This window comes from Mastigoproctus giganteus, chromosome 1, assembly GCF_048544385.1.
Source record: "Mastigoproctus giganteus isolate SK-2022 chromosome 1, ASM4854438v1, whole genome shotgun sequence".
NCBI classification, from domain to species: domain Eukaryota; kingdom Metazoa; phylum Arthropoda; class Arachnida; order Uropygi; family Thelyphonidae; genus Mastigoproctus; species Mastigoproctus giganteus.
This window is the reverse complement of record NC_143575.1, coordinates 18,773,650-18,790,357: the sequence shown is the minus strand read 5'-3', so window position 1 is coordinate 18,790,357 and position 16,708 is coordinate 18,773,650. Positions and strand designations below refer to the sequence as shown.

At 34.5% G+C, this 16,708-nt stretch overlaps 1 protein-coding gene across 1 annotated transcript in view; it reads right to left on the bottom strand.

The window, feature by feature from the left end:
• Positions 1-7,332: 7,332 nt before the first annotated feature.
• Positions 7,333-16,708, bottom strand: part of LOC150090600 (transient-receptor-potential-like protein) — a 116,069-nt gene continuing 106,693 nt past the window's right edge. The window contains exons 11-12 of the mRNA XM_090379000.1: positions 10,868-10,983; positions 7,333-7,984 (exon numbers count right to left, since the gene is read on the bottom strand). Coding sequence (XP_090235126.1) covers positions 7,627-7,984; positions 10,868-10,983 — 474 coding nt within the window. The 3' untranslated portion in view covers positions 7,333-7,626. The remainder of the gene's footprint in view (positions 7,985-10,867; positions 10,984-16,708) is intronic.

Here is a 16,708-nt window from a genome sequence, read left to right as displayed (position 1 = left end):
AAAAAAGAAAAAACTGATCTAAACATCATTGGAATCTTTCTTTTTAAGTAACATTTAATAACCTTAATAAGTAACTTTTAGTAAATTCAAGAAATAATAAACTAATCAAAACGCCCCTCCATATATTCGAATTGCAGCGTCACTGTACATCACTTAAGTTTCAGCAAACTGCCGATAGATGGCAGGAGAGTATGTCCAAGTACACGCTGAAAATGTTGAAAAAATGTCGAATAGGTGTTTTATTTCGTATAAGTTAAATTATATTTCATCATTGTACAAAGTAATTGGGAAAAAAATGATTTATCCTCTTTTACCATCGGTTTGAGTCCATAGTAGCTGTATGCGAAGATGGGGGGAACCCCCAGTGCCGTCAGACAACTAACACACAGTAGCTGTAAGCGTGGATTCAAATTTATTGTATATTATTAATCCTTCAAGATAATAATATGAAGCGACAACAAACTCTTATTATTTTTTCGATAGAAAGTCCAAATTGATGAGTTATGATGAAAACGCGATCATCGCCAACATCAGAATCAGACCATCAGTGGCAAAAGCACTTTCTTCAACTCAGCATTCGTTAACTGGTTTTTTAATTGAAAACCAAGAATCGACCAATAATGACAAAAGTACATTGCAGATCAATAATGTTGATTGTGCATGATTGTCAATTTTAGAATTCGATTTATCACCATCATCACAAGTAGAATCAGTTTCATCGACATCAATTCAAGTTTCTGAATTGGATTTTCTCTTTAGGATCACGTGTAATGCTTGGTTTCAGACCTCCAGTTGCTACTCGTTTAATTGAAGATTTTCTCAAAATTATTATACAGAACTACTTAAACCATCGCCTTCAGCTGGTGGACGGTTTAATTAATGATGATATAAACCGAATTAATAATTTTAAAATATGCACAGAGAAAATATTTTATTTTTACATAAATTGCTGTATTTGCGTAAAACTTAATGATGGTGTCAATGAAAAGAATAGTTATCACTTCAGCTGAAACTGAGCGAGGATTTTCTCTGAACATACGATGTACAGATAAGAGGGATAATATTTTTCTGTTAAACGTATTAGTGATCCTATAACAGTAAATTTAATTGGCCAACCATTTGACTCCTGGATCAAGAACCTTACGAAAAAAACATTATAACGAAAAAACCATTCTGCAGATGACCCCAGAATTTGGCACCAATGGAAGTCGTGTGAAAACAAAAAACTAAATATACAAATAAATTGTTTATATGCGTTTTTTCCAAAGTAAGCAACCTGTTGATCAAAAATCAGCAGCTCATCACTAACTAACCTGTCCCAAAAAATCGAATTATATGTAGCTCAAGGAACTTTATTCGATGAACGAATTAAATTAGTTACCCCACTGTCAGGTATTGGTGATTTTTGATAATTATTGCTTTAATACTATTATTATCATAAAATATTCATACTTATTTCTTTCTTAGAACCTTCACGGTAATATATACATAGGAAGCACTATAAATATACCATCTTCTGAGTAGCAGAATTTACATTTTCCTGCAAAAATAGCAAATGTAGCCGCAATATTCTTTACTTTCAAGATTCAGGTTAGATTTTAACTTAATAGAACGTATTCTATAGAAAATAAAAAAGATAATTTCCCAAATTATATATTAACAGTTGATTTTTGTTGATGCAGACAGAAAACAGATTAAGATGCTAATTAAGTACATAACTCTTTACCCTTTATGTGACTCAGTAATTCAATATAAAATTGATACTGTTCAAAAATTAGAAGTTTGAGTTTTTTTTATATTTAGCAAAGAAATGATTATCAGAAACTTCTTCCCATTTTTATTAATAGCTTCAGAAGAGAACTATTGTACAAACTACTGTATAATTCGAATAGGAATTTAATTTCGGTGTTTGACATAGGTATTAAAAATATTTTGCATTGCGACTTCCTGTGAGAAAGATAATGATAGAAATCGAGAAATTCCACCTATAACAAACTTAATTGCCGAAAATTGCTTAATTGCCTTAATTGCCTAAAATATAACAAACTTAATTGCCTAGAATTATCATGGACTAAGTTAATATCGTTACCATAGTGGTAATGAATTAAACTCACGGATTTTAGTCAGTAGGACGATAGTAGGATTTTAGGATTTTTAGTCAATACGACGTTAGTAGGATTTTAGGATTTTTAGGATTTAGGATTTTAGAAGAATTTTTAGGATTTAGGATTTTAGAAGAATTTTTAGGATTTAGGATTTTAGAAGAATTTTTAGGATTTAGGATTTTAGAAGAATTTTTAGGATTTAGGATTTTTAGTTGGATTTTAGGATTTTTAATAGAATTTTTTAGGATTTTAGGATTTTTAATAGAATTTTTTAGGATTTTAGTCAGTAAGACTCTTCCACTTAGTAAATTACAAACGGAAAAGAATTTTTAATGGAGAATTTTTCCACCCGTAAAAAGAAAATCGAAAAAGGATTACATATTTCAATTCAAGAATCTTTCTACTGCAGGATTATGTAACTTTATCTGGCAATCTCTTGCGTGTCTTTTTCTGTTTTTCTGAAAATAGAGAGTCAGAATCTAACGAATCCATGGATTGCAAGCGCTATAGATTCTTTAAATCAAATATCCTTCCTATTCCCCTAAATTTAATTGGTTGCTTACGTGTAAGAAACTTTTGTTATCATCACATGAAAAGAAGTTTCATTTCATAATTTTAAAGACAAATTAATATTTATTTTTTTATATAAATAAAATTTTTCGTTTTATTGTACCTGAAAATTATGATATGAAGAGGCAGAGTTAAGGCTATTTTACATCTTAATCTATACTGCATGACAAAATATAACGGTCAGCGTTAAATCTCACATAAATATATAAATATTTAAAAATGTAAATAAAAAATAACAAACTGACTATAACATAAACAATAAAAATAATCCTTTTAAATTTATCGATTTTTCGACGGGTTTTGGTCTAATATACATTCGAGTGTAATTGCCCTGAAAACTTTCATATATTCATTAAAAATATTGGCGTTTTACTTTGTTGGACTACGAATATGCAAAAAAATAAATAAATAATTTAATAAAATATACTAATGTTTTTAAAAACTATAACTATGAAAGTTTTGTATAGAGAGCCAAAAAATAAAACTATCGAAATAAATTACAGCTCACTAATTATTTGAATGAACCGTATTTACATTAAATACCTTCTTTTCATTGGTATCCCCACGTATTTTCTTTCACTTATAAATAAAATATATTGTTTACACATTCAGCACCAAAGACAAACACAATACAATTCTCAAGACCTACAATATCTTTACACATTGCAATCTTAAGCAAAATATACTGAACTGACGTAAGAGCAGAGCAGCTATGCAAACTAGCCAGTATCTACCTACTACACTGAATTACATATCGAAAGACTTGGTAGCTTACGATTTTGACTTAGGTCTCTTCTACTGGGAAAGCCTTTGAACATTCTATTTTCATCTTCGAAATAAATATGATCGGTGGATCCATATTAATATATAAGGAATCTGCTGAAAGATAAATTGTAATCTCTTTACAATAGCACCATGAGTCATATGGCAAACGCTGCGTACAATTCAGCATGGGATCACGTACAAATTTAATGGCTATCTTTTTTCAACATTTAACAACACTCTAAAAATCATAAATATATTTATTATATACTATGTCTTCATTTATGCGTTTTAATATATGTACATTTATTCTTATTGCTGTGCATTAACAATAAACCCGTCTTTTTTCGCATAACATATATCAGGAACCTGTCTTACGTATTAGCCATTTATCATACAACTGTATATACATATACTGCACGTTACAAATAACAGTCGCCTGACCACAGGGTTTTATTTATTAAACTGTTTCGGATAAAATAAATTTTCTCCAGCAAAATACTAATTCAGCATAGGTATATTTTTTCGGCCAAATAAAGTGAGAAGCAGAAAGGATGGGCAGGCGAAAATATCATATAAAAATATAGCATAATCACGTCGAAGTCCTCTTCACAGTGGATTTACTTCTTTGCACAAATATAAACTTACACGCGTTCTCTCAATGGCTGCAAACATTTCTCTTGCTGCTTATCTTAAAACGCCAGTGATAATACTAAATCTGTTTAGGGCATGCTTAAATACAAGTTTAGAATCTTTCATGATAGCTCTGCAATTCCGGAACTCTAATTATAATTTCTCAAGTCACTGTTTCGCCCATGACGAGGGTGGTTCAAAGTTAACCTTTCTCTCCACTTGTGACATTAGAAATAATGCAATATGGCGTCAGACTCTGACTCCATCTTTGTACCGCCCACAGATGTCAGAGCTGTGAATATTCGTTGCGTCGAGGAGATATTTTATTTAAAATTTTTGAAATTACCTTTATGTTCAAGAGATCCCAAAATGCGTGGTAGATCCCAAAGATGCTGACATTCGACTAGATTGTTCAATGGATTGTTGTTTCTCCTGTAATTTCATAAATATTTCTAACGTCGTAATATGAAGGCCTACTCCTTGTGTGTTTTGTAAAATTTAAAAGTCCAAGTCAACCTAGAACGACCCTCGTATTAACCGTATTGGTAAGGGAATCGTAAAAAATATTAATCAATGGTTACCTATTATTCGTCATTGATTACGATGGAAAAGAAAAGAAGAAAAACTTTATTTTACAAAGCGCTTGTTATTTATTCGTAACTATTACGCATGATGCACAATAACGTTGCTGGAAATTATCTTCATTTTCATATTTCCACTATATTCTTTGTGGAAAGTATCTGGTAGCTTGCTGTACGTACAAATCTTATATATCCTACAAAGATTGTCGTGTTAGATAAAAGTGATTTCGTTATTACTGTTTGGATTTTACTTTTTTTCTTTTTTTTTTTTTAAATTGTTTTCGAAGCTAGAATTAAGATCGCGATCCTTTGAAACAGGGGTTGTTAACCAGGGAAGCTGGCCTCCCTGTGAGAGGTGAGAAAGCCACCCAATACTATTTTCTGCTTCAACGTTTTTTGTTTGATTTTCTCCTTGTAATACGTATAGTGCGCCGACTTTAAACAGGGTCTTTTCAAAATTGAAATTTTTCACCATTGATATCGCATTTACCGTTTTTGAAATTAGAATAAAGGAGATGAGTCTACTCTATGAGCATCTCAAAACAGTGTCGTATTAAGGTGCATATGCGGTAGTTACACAAAGGCCCTGAGCTCAGCGATGGAGGTCCCACAAGGAGAGAAAAATGAGACTTTTACATAAAAAATTCGTTGCATCAGGGCCAAAGCTCATGAAGATATTCCACTGTCTCAAAGGATACTTGAGGGTGCATAGTGCATAGGATTAGGGTCAGGCGCCACACCATTATAAATAACATAGAAGACCAAGTTATGACCAGTTAGGGGATCGAAATATTTGGTTCGCTCAAAAAAGATCGCCAGATTGAGAGAAGCCATTCTAAGAAATCGATTTTAACCTTCTGTTGTTGCTGTGCAACCGAATATGACAGATCAGTTCCTTCGAAAAGTTTGACAGCAGTGGTAGAATTAATACCCAAGCACTGATATAGAAATGGCACCTCTCTGTCACAAGGAACTCTTCTGAAAATTTAAATGCTAAGCGCTTCGTATTTCTAAAAAAACAAACCTACTTCCTGATATCAATATGATAGATAGTATTTTTACCTTCTGTACACACATATACTTTTTAAACTTACCATTCACTTACCTTTCATACCTTTATAGCCCAGATGCTATCGGTATTTTACATAAATATGCACGATGTGATCAGTATGGTGGTACTTCCATCTACATTGTATGATACGGGTGAATTAATAAAAGGAATGTTAACAACATCTAAAACACCACAAGATACACTTACTGTACAGTGGAAATACATATTATCTACGTATAAAATGTCTCGTAAACCGATATATTAAATTAAGTTTTAGCCTCATGCATGCTAATCTTAGAAGCAAATATGTCGTTTTAGGATTGCTGCCTATTGTGGCTGTAATAATCGAAGCCTACCTTCGCAATCAATGATACCTAATTCTTGAATCACATAACTTTGAGTACGTTTTAAATAAAGTTTGAATAGCCAAAGTAGACAATCGTTTTTCATTTCAAAAGGTGCTTTAATTTACAACTGGCAGTGCTCATGATGTTATGAAGGATTCTCATACTGTATTTCGAAATCAACTTCTAAGACATAGCTTACTGGTACTCTTCACCAGAGGTTTCGGCCACTTTTATATTTATTAATTTGTACACATCAGCTGCTCGTCAATTAAGATCTCCAACCGCTAGGTTATACTTTATATTTTATCTTTTCTCCTGTATGGGGCATGTGACAGCTGTAACTTTTTTTTTTTTTTGTCAGCGCTGTGATATCTTTCTAACACAGATTTCATCTCTCCATCTTTATTAATTCAGCTGATACCAAAAACTAAACTTCTTCGTCTCAAAATCAATGTAACAAAATGCCATGAAAAGTCAGAAACGGAAGTTGGGTTGGCACATTAGGATGACAACAATTAGATTGGAAATTATTAGCAGATTTTTGTTTTTTCTGTCTCTCCAGTCGATGTGACAGAAACTCTTTCAGGGTCATAAAGAAAAGTCATTCTTAGAACTTTAAACTGAAGCAGATCTTATATAATGGTACTTTGAAAATAAATGCATTGCCATTAGCTCAAAGGAGTTTACCACAGTTCACCCAAAGGAGTTAAAATTAAAAAAAAATATTCTTGTAAGATATACAAGTATCCAATTAGATTTTTGAATTAAAGAAAGCATCGGTTTTATTTGACGAATCTAATATTAGCTTATATGCCAGAATTAGCGTAATATTCAAGCAATGGACATCAATCCATATAAAGAATTCAATTTGCAATTTAAACAGATTTGAATTCAACTTGCAATTTAAACAAATTTGAATCCAACTTGCAATTTAATCTGATGCCAACTCCAGTGCTATTTTGCTTAATATCCATTTCGATTTAATTGGAAAGCACAATATCGTTTCATTAAGTGTCAAAAGGTACCATATTCCACTAATTCTCCTTTACTTACGGCTAATGGAAGACGAGACCAGATTTCTATATGTGTATTATACACCTAGTGTCCTCGTTTTTAAGATATCACAACGTAACATTCGAATCTATGGAATATGTTTTTTGATTCTTTGTTCGTCTTTAACTGTAAAGCAGAATCGTTAAAATATTGACGAAACTGGGTGAACGAACGACATTTTTTTTCATTGTAGAGTAAAACAGCGTAACAACAAAGCTATACTCTGGAATTAGTCTACTTTGGCCATGTTTATGGCATGAGATGATAGTTCATTGGCTATTCTACTTACATTACTTAACAATGAGATCGTGATGGTCCGGTTTTCTCTTTGCGCAAACACACCACGGGGTGTTAAACGCCTCTCCATCTATTGAGATACGCCATCGCGCACTTTCAACAGACTTCAGCGTTTTTTATTTTGCGAAGGGCAAAGAAGCAGTGGAGATTCAGACATCCACTGATGAACTGCATAGCCATGGAAAAACTACACCTTTCCATTTTACCTACACTTTAACCATTTATCACTATAGTTGTGTATAAAGGTGAGTTTGATAGAGTTCGGAGTTCACTGTAGGCACTGTGGGGACGTGATGCGGCGACCGTGTCGGCTGTAGGTCCCTAGCGAGCATTCGAAATTCTTCTTGGATCGTATTCACAATGTCTCTTTTGAGGGTGTCGATCTCTTGAGGAGAAAGGATGCCTGTCGTCACAGGACTGGGAATATCGGGATAGTTCGGACTATAGATATGCGGTGGCTGTTGGTTACAGGATGTAGACCACATTTGGTTGCCACGCAACGAGCGAATGATATCCCTCTTGATGCTGTCAATTTGGCCACTGTTTCTTGCCGCTTCTCTTTTTCTATCTTCACGAAGTTCATACCTGTGGGAAAAAAAATGATATAGACTGCATCGCATATAAGTTATCTTCGATCTCTCTCTCGATTTTTTCTCTCTTTCTCGCCCTCCATTTTACAAAAAAAATTAAAGATAAAAGGCGAAAGTTTCCAGCATATAATAAGAATTGATTGTAGATATCAAGAGGTTTTTTTCAAATGAAAGCTAAAGTTAATGTTGTGCTTGCTAAAACGACCTATCTTTCCGCAGGCTGGAAGAGAAATAAAACGAACGTTATACGGGTATATACAGGTTCTTCTGCTTTCTCCAATTTGCGCTTACAAAAATATTTTCCAATTGTACTTACAAACATGTTTTCCATATTGTACTTACCACAAAAATATTTTACATATTCTACTAACAAAGATATTTTTACTGTATAAACAGAGGCCAAAAAAATACGAACCTTTATTTAGTATCTATTGGGCATTTGTTTCAAATAACAGCAAGTGTGCGGCGCGGCATGGATTCTTTAAGGCGCATTTTGGTCTAATTGCAACCATTCTTCCAGCAAAATATCCTGCCACAAAATTGAAGGAAGAAGACTTCCTTACCGAATAGCTTCCTCCGGCATATCACACACATTCTCAATAAAACTGAGATCAGATGGATGATGTTCGACCTTCCACCTTTATCAACGGACCCAGTCCGTACCAACAAAACATTCCCCATGCTATGATACCACCTCCAGATGTTTGATTTGTCTTAACAAGGCAAGCAGGATCCATCGCTTCGTGAGGTTCTCGCCACACTCTCTGTCTACCATCAGTGCAAAACAAAGTGTATCGTGATTCGTCTGACCACATGACTTTCTTCCATTGTTTGACTGTCCAATCACAACGTTCTCGGCACCATTGCAAGTGGATTTTTCTGTTTTTCTCTGAAAAGTGGCTACTGAATAGGCAAGCGACTGCCAATGACGAATTTCTTCAATTCTCTGCTCTGGTTGAAATAGGGCAGTTCAAGGCTTGTTTGAATTCATTATTTTAGTACAGTACAGTCCTCCTTAGAAGACGGCTTCGCTCCCGAACTATTATTTTTTTACGACATTTACACCTTTGAGATGTGGAAGAACAGCTTGTTTCCAATGATTAAAAACCTTAGATACAGATGCTTTTGAGAAAACCAATTATGTCTTTCTTTTCTTGAATCGTGGTTCCTGCTAAACGTGCACACACCATAAGACCTTTTTGAAAGTCTGATAAATCACGTATTCCCCATTCTGGCATCACATTACTGCAGCCAAACAGCCTGTGCAGTCTGTTCACCTCATGTCACAATTTTCTTTGCGTCTATTTGCATTTATTTGTACTTCTTCTGTCTATGATTGTCTATATATTTTTTTGGTCAGTGTGTGTGTGTGTGTGTATATATGTATTGTATTGCCACAACATAGGTAACGCATTGTTATCCAGGACGTCTAGATAGACCTCAAACATTCATAATTTTGTCCAAAAAGTAATGCAATACAATGGACAGTGCAACTTGAATATCATCAAGAATTTATCATTCCGTGCTTAAATTGCGATTAATATCAGAAACTGCAAAAACTCGACTTACTGTATCACATTTCAAAAACGGCTATGTTAATAGCTGTTTTTGGAGGAGGATTCTTGGAGGATTATTTACTTACCTTATATATTAAACATTGAAATGTATATTTAAAATATTTCGAAGTAATCTGAGCTTTTTTGTGGTTCTCATTAAATTCATTCTGACCAACCAGTGACCTGCGATCCACTTGTTGAAAAATCCTGCTCTAAACTATTCAAGTTTTAATATAAGTATTAGTAGTACCCATATAGTGCAAGGAAGCCACAGGCTTTAGCCGCACCGGCAAAAAAAGAAAATAAAAATTATGCGCTCCCCTCACATAATCCAACTGACCTTAAAATTTCTTCAAACTGTCAGCCTCAAGTACCTGAAGAGAAAACTTGTTCCAGTAATCAACAACTTTCTGGCTAAAAGAAAACTACCTACAATCTAGTCTAAACCCTCCTTCTTCTTCTTCCCCTGTAATTTGAATTTATGGCTCTAGTTCTGGGTTTCTTTATAACAGTGAAAATTCCACCATCACTCATTTTAATAACTCCCCTCAGAGCCTTATAAACTTCCATCAGGTCCCCTTTAAGGTTGTGCCTGGTTGCCAAGCTTTGTAGGGCCTATAATCTAAGTCTTTCCTCGTACGGTCGCCCTTTTGAAGATCTCACCATCCGAGTTGCTCGGTTTTGTACCCTTTCAAGAAGTTCAATGTCTTTTTTTCAGATGATGTCTCCATACTTGAGTACAGTACTCCAAAAGTTGTCTTACAATTGCCTATTGCAGTAGTATTATAACCTCCCTGTCTCTACAGCATATTCTTGGATAAATCATCAATAGAACACCATAAGCTTGCCTAGTCGCCCGTTTACACTGCTCAGAAAACTTCATATCTGCCTGTATCATAATTTCCAGACCCCTTCTTTCTTCTAATGTTTTAAAGAGCCTTTGGCGCTTAAAATACACACAAACGTGTCCTTACGACTACTTTAAAGTAAGAACAATTCATTCTCTTTATTTCTTGTAAACTCATTTATCATTTTGCAAGGATTTAATATATAAAGAAGCGCTTGACCACCATAATTTAGTAAGTTGATTTAATTAAATATATGGATAATTATTAATATACTAATACTTTTTTTTGTAAAAATGTACAAATACTTTTATTTTTATTATAAATTGAACCGATAAATCTATTCATTTATTATAATTAACCCTGTAAATCCATATATAAACAATTACCATAGAAGAAAATAAACAAAGGGCACTAAGTGATATTGAACCTTCTTATGGTAATAGCATAAGCTAGCTTTCAATTTAAATGACTTACCTTAAACTAGAGATATCTTGCTTAATTTCCAGAAGATCGTCTTCGTTGACACCATCCTGACGAAGTTGCTTCTTCGTTTGATGGATATACCTACTCACCAGCCTCTTCATGACCTCCTATAAAGCGAAAGCGAAGGTTACAGAATGATTGATGAGCTGTGGACTAATTATATATTTCTTTTTCTCAAATTTTCTCAAAAGCAAAGACATTTTTCGCTTTCGAGACGCTAAACATTAATTCCCCTTTTAGGCTGTTGTTTGAGAATATTGACGCTTCATCAAAAGTTACATGATACCTTAAAATTAGAATTAGCAGAACGAGAATATTTTATTATATTGTGTGCACTTATAAAGATTTAATAGAAATACATTTTTAATTATATTATTATATTATGTGTTTATTATATTAACTCTAAACTATTCGCTTTTTGTTTGCATTCAAATAAAAGTTCTTCGTTTTATTAGTTTTATTGTCTACTGATATTTTGGTCACTATTATATATAGAAGATTAAAATGTTTATAAAATATTTAGAGGAGAAATAGTTAGAAAATATGATTTACTATTAATTAAAATCACATTACAAATTTGTTAAATATCTCCAGAAGTTAAGTTTTCTTAAACGGATCTTAGAAGGTCTTAAAAGTACCTAAACCGTCCCTAAAATTTATTTTGCATGTTTCCCCCCATGCTTGATTATGCAAGTAGCGGGAAAACACCCCGGTTCGAAACCCGCCAATGACCCGAGGAGTTTTATGATTGTTTTTCCAATGTAGTGGAGTCAGTATGTCTGAGAAGAGATTTTCAGGGTTTATTCTCCCAAAATTTAAAGTTTTTCATCCAACAAACAAGCAAATCAACAGAATACACGCGATTTCTTGTACATAAATTTCATACCATGACGTAAGTGGGTCTTTGCTTATTGGTTCTGAAGCTAACACACAATGATCCATAATTGTAATTATGAAATTTAATTTGATTTCAATAGCTTAGGTATTCAATAAATTTAAGGATACAGTATTTTGTATGAAATTTCCGAAATAAATATTTAATGTGTGCTGAAACTAAACTGGTTATTTGAAAAGTGTGCAAGCGACTGGGCCAAATTGATTATAAATGAATATCATAACCTCAAACTAAAAATAATAATGGAATTACTCAGAACACTGCTGAAAAGAAAATTTGGAATCAGTAAAATCATGAAATAACAAAGAGATTAGTTTAAAAATAAAAAAATAAAAAACGTATATGCACTGCAGATTACTTGCACTGCATTAATATTCCCTCTGTCCGGTAAGTAATATTCTGGTAGCGAATTAATAAAACAGTATGGTAAAATTGTGCGACATCTACACTGCTCTATCCATTAATGTCTGGACACCTGCATTTCTACAAAGAAGCTTTATTTACAGGGAAACTTATAACATGCGCTGAAACCTTTAGCATTTATGACAGCCTCTGGTCTTCGTGAAATACTCTCCATCAGATTATATAAATGTCCTACGATTTCCGTCATTTGACCTTCAAAACGGTGACCAGTTTAACTATTTTTTGGGTGGTCTCCTCTCACACACATTCGACGAACTATTTCATCCCAGAGGTTCATTATGGAATCTAATTTGGGGCTCTGTTTGGGCTGGACAATTCGACTTTTCAACGCTCATATCCTCAAACTAGTCGGTCACAATGTGTGCAATATGATATCGAGCGTTGTCATGATGATACAGGTATAGGCCTTCCCGACGTGCTGCCACAACATAGGTAACGCATTATTATCCAGGACGTCTAGATAGACCTCAAACATTCATAATTTTGTCCAAAACAATCGGTGGTCCTAAGCCAAATTATGAAAAATGACACCAGACCATTACCCTTCCTCCAGCAAACTTTATGTCCGGCAGGTAGTGTTCATCGGGCATCTGCCACATCCAAGCACGACTTCCAGACTGCTAGACCATCTACAGTGACTCGTAACTGCAAAGCACAGCTTTCCATTATCTGCTGCTGCTGTTGTTATTGTTGTTGTTGTTTTACGACCATCAACGACTAAGGCCATATTGCTCCGTGTATATTGTCTGTAAATTGCTTGGACCGCAGACAAGGGCTTATTGTCTGCGGTCCAAGAATGGCGAGCCTTACACTAAACTGGACGTCTGGCGTTAGTCGAAATGATTAGTAGCGTTTGGATGGATGCATGCATCCATCTTATTACCATCGTCATATTACCAATCGTTGATTTAGGGATCTCAGTACAGTTGATCGCGGCTTCATTCATTCACAATTGTTCCACATCACGCAATGTTCTGCGCACCGTACTGGTGTTGTCAATTGTCCGAATCGTCTCACTGAGGGCTTGTGTGAGTTCGTCCGATCGACACATTCTTTATAAGACTCTCCTGTCACATTTCGTTATCTTCGAAGCTTTTGCCGGTCTTCTCGTGAGGGTTTCAGCACTAGTCCACTTATATTTGCAAGTCATATTACCAATCGTTGATTTAGGGATCTCAGTACTGTTGATCGCAGCTTCATTCATTCACAATTGTTCTACTGTCTTCTCGAAGGCCTACGAGCGTATTTATAGTTGTGTCAGACACGTAGTACCTCAGTAGAATGTGGCCAACTATCAAGAGGGCTGTCCAGATAGGAATGTGTATATACAGTACGTTCGGAAACTTTAAACTTCAGAAACGATATTAATCTTTCATGAACAGTAGCAACCTCCAATTTCAGAAGATTTTGGCCAGGATAGCCACTCTCAGTTAATTGGAAATATTAAAAAATTTCTATCCCATTTCTATCTCCATAACGTAAGAATACATCGATTGATATAAAAGACTTAAGAATGAAATAGTATTCTTATGCTAGCTTCTGTTGATTATTTTGCCCTTCAGGACAATAATTTTGTTCGTATATTTTACATAAAATTCCTCTCCAAATCATCCATCTTCCATCGGTTTTCTGAATACCTTTTGTTATCAAAAACCCCAGGTGTCTGGACTACCTGCTTGCTTTCAACCAGTGTAAGTTATTGAGCGGAAATCAATACGAAAGCTTGTCAATTCGTGAAAATGCAGTCACGTGTTTCTCCCTCAATCTCCGGCTTTGTGTTCCACTATTTGTTTCGCCATACTTTGCGTCTCTTTAGGAATTCTTTTTAATCCAAATTTGACCCATTTTCTTCGGTTACGTGTTTTTGAAAAGATATTTAAGTCAGTAGATATTATAAATGCGTACTTACTAATCTCCTTCGATAGTTTTTGCTTCGGCAAGCATTAAATTTTTTTTCTCTTTGTAAGGGCATGCATAAAATTTCCATAAACAACTCTAAACACCCGAAGAAGTTGGCAATTAACTTAGGCTCCGATTATCGAGTTAAAATTTAAAAATATATATATGTATCGAATTAAATATTGTTGGCCCAACAAAATTTTATGCTTCAACAGCCAAAACTAACTTAATGCTCTGTTATAATGTTTTTTGATGAATGCGGCAATGAATCATGAATAGTTGAGTATACAGAAGAAATAATTTTCAAGAAATGATGCGTTGCTTGGGGTGCGTACTCGGAATGGATTAAGAGATCTTGGACAGAAAAATCCTCATGCGAACTTCTTTACGATTATTCTAAGGTGTGTAATATATTTGAGCTCACGGATTTTGGGTCTACTAAATATCAATTTATTTAATGAATTCCAGTGGTTATTCCTGCTACCAATTGAAATTTATTGTATTTCCTCATTATGGAGAGATTTCATTTATTTCCACTTTCAGCAGATCGTTTGTTTTTGCGTCGAACAAGGACAGAAGTTTAGACTCTTCAAATAGTCTTTGCATATTTAATAGATCGGTGGGCCTTTTGTTTTTGTTTTTCTTCAAATTTGCGCATGGTGGGATTAAAATTAAATTAATTGCATTCTCTTTATAGAGAATCCCGAAGAGTAATGGTCTAAGTTGTTTAAGTTCATCTTTATTCGCAATAAACTGGTGGTATTTTCTATTTTCACATTAAAATGGAGCAAAAACCAAAGGAGATAAAAGAAACTCAAACCTCAAAATACACATTTGGTCAGCATGTGGACCACTGAAATAAACTGCCTTATTGGATGGCCAAGGTTTGCACTTTTTGTCAGTGGAAAGATTATGCTAAAGGAGATATAGATTCTATAAACAGAGTATTCTCTTTTGTTTACCTAATGTAGCTGCTGTATCTGAGTGGTCAAATGCTAGGGTACACGTGTTTTCGTTGATCGTGGTTCTAGCCCACATGACTGCTAAATACGTTGCTGTTATTGTATTCTCTCTCTATCCTGTAAATTCCTCTGACCCTGTGTAACTATCTCAGAGTACATGGACTGTTTGCATTTGTTCTGTTTGATCAGGGTTGATAATAAGTGTTAAATCACCTGTGCACAAAATCATTGAACTCTTGCAGAAATACGGTTGAGCGTTGAGACTAACGTCACTTGCTTGGTGAACTAAATATTAAAAATACTATTCGGGTGATACCCTCGATGTAATGCGTCTGATATCTGTGAGAAAATCACTGAAACTATAGACATGATAGTGACTTGGCCTTATTATCTTCACTTACCTTATTTGATCTTTAGTTCCAAAGACAGGCAGGTTTTATTATTGATTGTGCACTCCCACAAAATTACGTCACAAATTAAAAACCTCTCCCAATTTCAGCCATAAAGTCACCGAAGAAAAAATTCAAATGCAATAAATGTATTTCTAAAAAAAACTGACAAAATCGGAAAAAAAAACTTCCTTGGCATCATCAGCAACCGATTAGTAATTAATATCTGTCCATTTTGCATTATTAATTACAAATTACAATATAAATAATAAAAATATTTGTTTTTAATAGGCGTAACAGTAATTCTGCCATTACAATATAAAATAAAAACTATCGATGATGGAAAACTGACTGTTTTGAAGATTTCCTTCCACTCGAGAAAAAAAATCAAGAATATATTTTATATGTTAAATTTTCAGTTCTGACTGTGACATCACAGTCATCATAAACTCTCAAAACCCTTCTCTTTTACACCCAAAAAGCATGAGGCAATATATGGGTAGCTTCTTGCCCACATCAATATTAGGAAGGAGCACGTTTGTCCTGAGAAGACGATTGGGAAACCTCTCCTTTATCCTTGTATTATTGTTAACTGAATGATTTTTTCTTCTACACAGCAAATAGGTTCACTTATGTGTATACTTTGACTGAAATAAAGAAAAATGAAACTGTTGCCGTGAGCTATCTGTTTTAGTTGTTCGCTCCATTTTTTGCAGCAGAAGCATAGTCTGGATTCAAAGGAAACTTAATTAATTGATCATCTAATAAGTTTTATTATAGAAAATTTGTGGAGGTTTTATTAGTTTTTGCAGGTACATGAATAAGGATCTGGTAACTCAATTCATCCACTAGTGTAATCAATGATATTAAGATATAATTCCCAATGGCTCGATTTCAAAGGTTTTCCTCAGATTAGCCCAGCACTGGTGATAGATGGTGCGTCACTAAATAACTGTAATGTGCAAAATCCAAGCACCCTATTGCATTGTACTCCCTGCGAAGCTCAGGCGACCCCAAAGACGGCCTAGCCACATTAATGGTTCCAGACACACGGGCCTGGCTTCCTGTGCTATGGACCGAAAGTAGGGGATCTGTGGTGCTACATGGGCCCCCCTAGGTTAAGAGTCCAGAAGAACAACAGAACCCAACATTACACAGCATTAACAACACATCATTCACACTTTTTGTCTTTAACAGTGAACTGTATCTCAACACAAGAGCGGAGTTGTGGGCAATCACCGGTGCCACTTGACCTTCACCACTA